Source organism: Pinus tabuliformis, chromosome J (genome assembly GCF_031772625.1).
Source record: "Pinus tabuliformis cultivar Carrire ecotype Pingquan chromosome J, CPIR1, whole genome shotgun sequence".
Lineage (NCBI taxonomy): Eukaryota > Viridiplantae > Streptophyta > Pinopsida > Pinales > Pinaceae > Pinus > Pinus tabuliformis.
In genome coordinates, this window is record NC_142295.1 from 225,289,411 (window position 1) to 225,292,607 (window position 3,197).

The 3,197-nt window shown below is 36.7% G+C and overlaps 1 protein-coding gene across 1 annotated transcript; it reads right to left on the reverse strand.

Annotated features, from left to right (window-relative positions):
• Positions 1 to 272: 272 nt before the first annotated feature.
• On the reverse strand, positions 273 to 2,742 carry LOC149226538 (putative aquaporin PIP2-8). The gene is made up of 4 exons (XM_089377518.1): positions 2,354 to 2,742; positions 1,969 to 2,264; positions 589 to 729; positions 273 to 497 (listed from the first exon to the last, which is right to left on the reverse strand). Exons 1-4 carry the CDS (start codon positions 2,622 to 2,624, stop codon positions 387 to 389), a joined length of 819 nt encoding a protein of 272 aa, XP_089233644.1. The 5' UTR covers positions 2,625 to 2,742; the 3' UTR covers positions 273 to 386.
• Between the last annotated feature and the right edge of the window lie 455 nt (positions 2,743 to 3,197).

A 3,197-nucleotide genomic window follows, 5' to 3' on the forward strand; every position in this document is an offset into this window, starting at 1 on the left:
TTAGTTTTGTTTTATTTTGGTCACAACTTAGCTGTGCATCAATTTTACAGTGAACAAGTGTGGAAGGAACGCCGACATGTCAACATCATGTTAAAGGAACGCCGACATTCACACTCAGAGAACAGATCACATTTGATACCTGTATAATACACATGAAATTAAAGGAACGCCGACCTTCACACTCGGAGAACGGATCACATTTGATACATTTATAATAAATCTCATTTGGCAAAATAAATGATAGACGCAACCTTGACTTTGGAATTTTTGGGCAAAGAAAATACGATAGCTATGAAATATTGGCCCCTCAAAACTTACAACATCTAAAAGCAAACACAATTTTTACAACACAAATGCATCCGCATGAACAAAGTGCAGTTTCTGCATTAAACATGGTTGGGTTCTTTGCTGTGCCATTTCAGGGATGCTCGGATAACGTATTTGTGAAACGCAGCAGCTACCGCAGCTCCAATAAGAGGACCAACCCAGAAGATCCACTGGAATGTAAAAATCAAAATTTAATTCCATAATAACTGCAATACTGATGAATAGAAGACAATAGACAGGAGACAATTATCTTCTTCTTACATGGTCGTCCCAGGATTTCTTATGGCCATAAATCACGGCTGCTCCAAAGCTTCTTGCAGGATTGATGCCGGTTCCAGTGATGGGAATGGTTGCCAAGTGTACCATGAATACAGCAAATCCAATTGAAAGCGGAGCCAAAGCCTGCGCCAATCAGTATATTAGCATCTATTAATAGATAAAATAATCAGTGTATTATACATAATAAAATTGCTTACTGCATACACGTTCAAGAAATGGACAATGATAACGTACAGGCAAGGTTCACATGGAAATTCCTCACCAGAAATCGTTCACATGGAATTCCTCACCAGAAATCGTCCAGGGCGAGGTGCACATCCCATTTCCAAAAGAAACAGTTGGACTGGAAATTTCACCTCCAAGGAGAACATTACGATCTCTCTCGTTTATAGAGACGGAATGTTAGGAAGGGCAGAGCACGGAACCTGTTAGCTCATACTGTGGTCAATACACTGGTGATTGTGCAAAGAGTACAAACTCAGATACCAAGCTGTTATCACACAGACTTATTAGGTTTTTATATCTTATTTTAAATGCAAATTTCAGAAATATGAAATTCCCACTTTTAGATTGCCTTAGATTTTTATATCTTTGGAATATTTTCAGGGATTTACAATACTATTCAACATTTAAAAGTATTGAACTTATTCAGCACTGCTGATTCCTATGAGATTTAGAAATATTCTCCAAATTTACAATCAAAATAAGAATAACCACTTTTGATTCCGTACTTTTAAATAAAATAAGCTTTTATGTTTTCCAATTTGCCCTATTCGAAAAAAACAAGTTAGCTTTTACCAACAGATTTTTTTGTCAACATTTTGTCCACATCCAGCAAAGCATGTTGAAATGATGATTCAAATTGCTGCAAGGAAGGTTTTCATAGTACCCAACTGTGAATGAAACTAAAGTTAAAGTTAAAGAAAACTGATTTTCTTCTCAATATTTTCTTCAAACTCCAGTTAAAATAAATCAAAATTGGCATGATTCAAAATGCGTAATGGAGTTAGTCAGATGCAGATGTAATCTAAAAAATCGTACACAACCTATTGTTATTATTCAAATTTTAACTTTTCATGGTAGCATTCAATCAATGGAAGGGGTTGTTTACTCTTTTGATCGTAGATTTCGAAAATGTTAATATTTGGAATGTATAGATAAAGGCGAAGTGAAACCATTGCTGTTACTTTTATCGATAAAATTTCAAAATATTTTCGAATCTAAAATCAAATTAATTTCAAGCCCTAATTACACATTTAATTAGTTAGTCCACCGCTTTTCGATCTGATGCTACAAGATATTTCAATATAGAAATATAGAAATACGATGTTTCAGATCTGAAAAATCTATAAGAAAACGTACAGGAACGTGAGCGTCGCGGGCGTTGCTCTTGATGTCGGTCGCATAGAAGACGGTATTCACCAAGACGAAAGTGCCAACTATCTCTGCGGTGAGAGCTGTTTCTTTGCCGTATCCCTTCGACACTGAATTCGCTCCTCCCCCGCCACTAGAATAGTAAGTTTTCTGCAACGCTTTCACCATCCCTGCCCCGCAGATTGCGCCCAAACACTGTGCCACCATGTACAAGACTGCTCGATTCAGAGTCACTTTCCGAGCAACAAACAGCCCAAACGTGACTGCGGGGTTTATATGCCCACCTGCACCAACATAATATGCTTTTCTCAAATCAAATATCAACGAATTCAGGGAAGAAAAAAATCACTAATTACTCTAATAAGATGACCACCTGAAATTCCAGCGGTGCAATACACGAGGACAAAGATCATTCCGCCGAAGGACCAGGCGATACCCAGGGTGCCCACGCCTCCACACGGACTCTTATCGTTAGCATTCCCGATGACGGTGGCAATTGTCACATATAGAAACAAAAGCGTGGCCACGAACTCGGCTATGATGGCTCTGTAGAACGACCAGAGATAGAATTCGTTTGTGTCTAAAAGCGGAGCAGACGGGGGCTCTTCATACTCCACTTTCCCCGATCGTGCTTCCTTCCCCATACTTCAAAAATGAACACCACTGTTCTGTATTATGATCGCTTTCTCGCAGTTCTCAACCAGTGGATGAGGAAATCATCAGAATGACCTATAACTCAGGCGCATAAAATAAGTGAGGATATGACGCATATTTATAGGCATAAATTCATTACATCAAAGTCAGTACCTCACTACCTCACTAGGAAAGTATCAAAGTGAAGTATCAAAGTTCATTATAATCAGGCCCATAACATTAACTCAGGCCCATAAGATTAGTGAGGATACGATGCTAACTAAGAACATATTTATAGGCATAAAGTTATTACATCAAAGTTATTACCTCAATAAGATAGCATCGAAATTCATTCAATTTTTAATAGAAATTTAAATTACTAATAAAAATTATATTTATAGACATAAAGTCATTACATCAAAGTCACTACTTCAATAGGAAAGCATCAAAGTTCATTCAACTTTTAATAGAAATTTAATTATAGACATAAGTCATTACCTCAATAGAAAAGCATCAAAGTTAATTAAATTTTTAATAGAAATTTAAATTAGGAAGAAGATAATAATTATTCCATCTTATTAGAA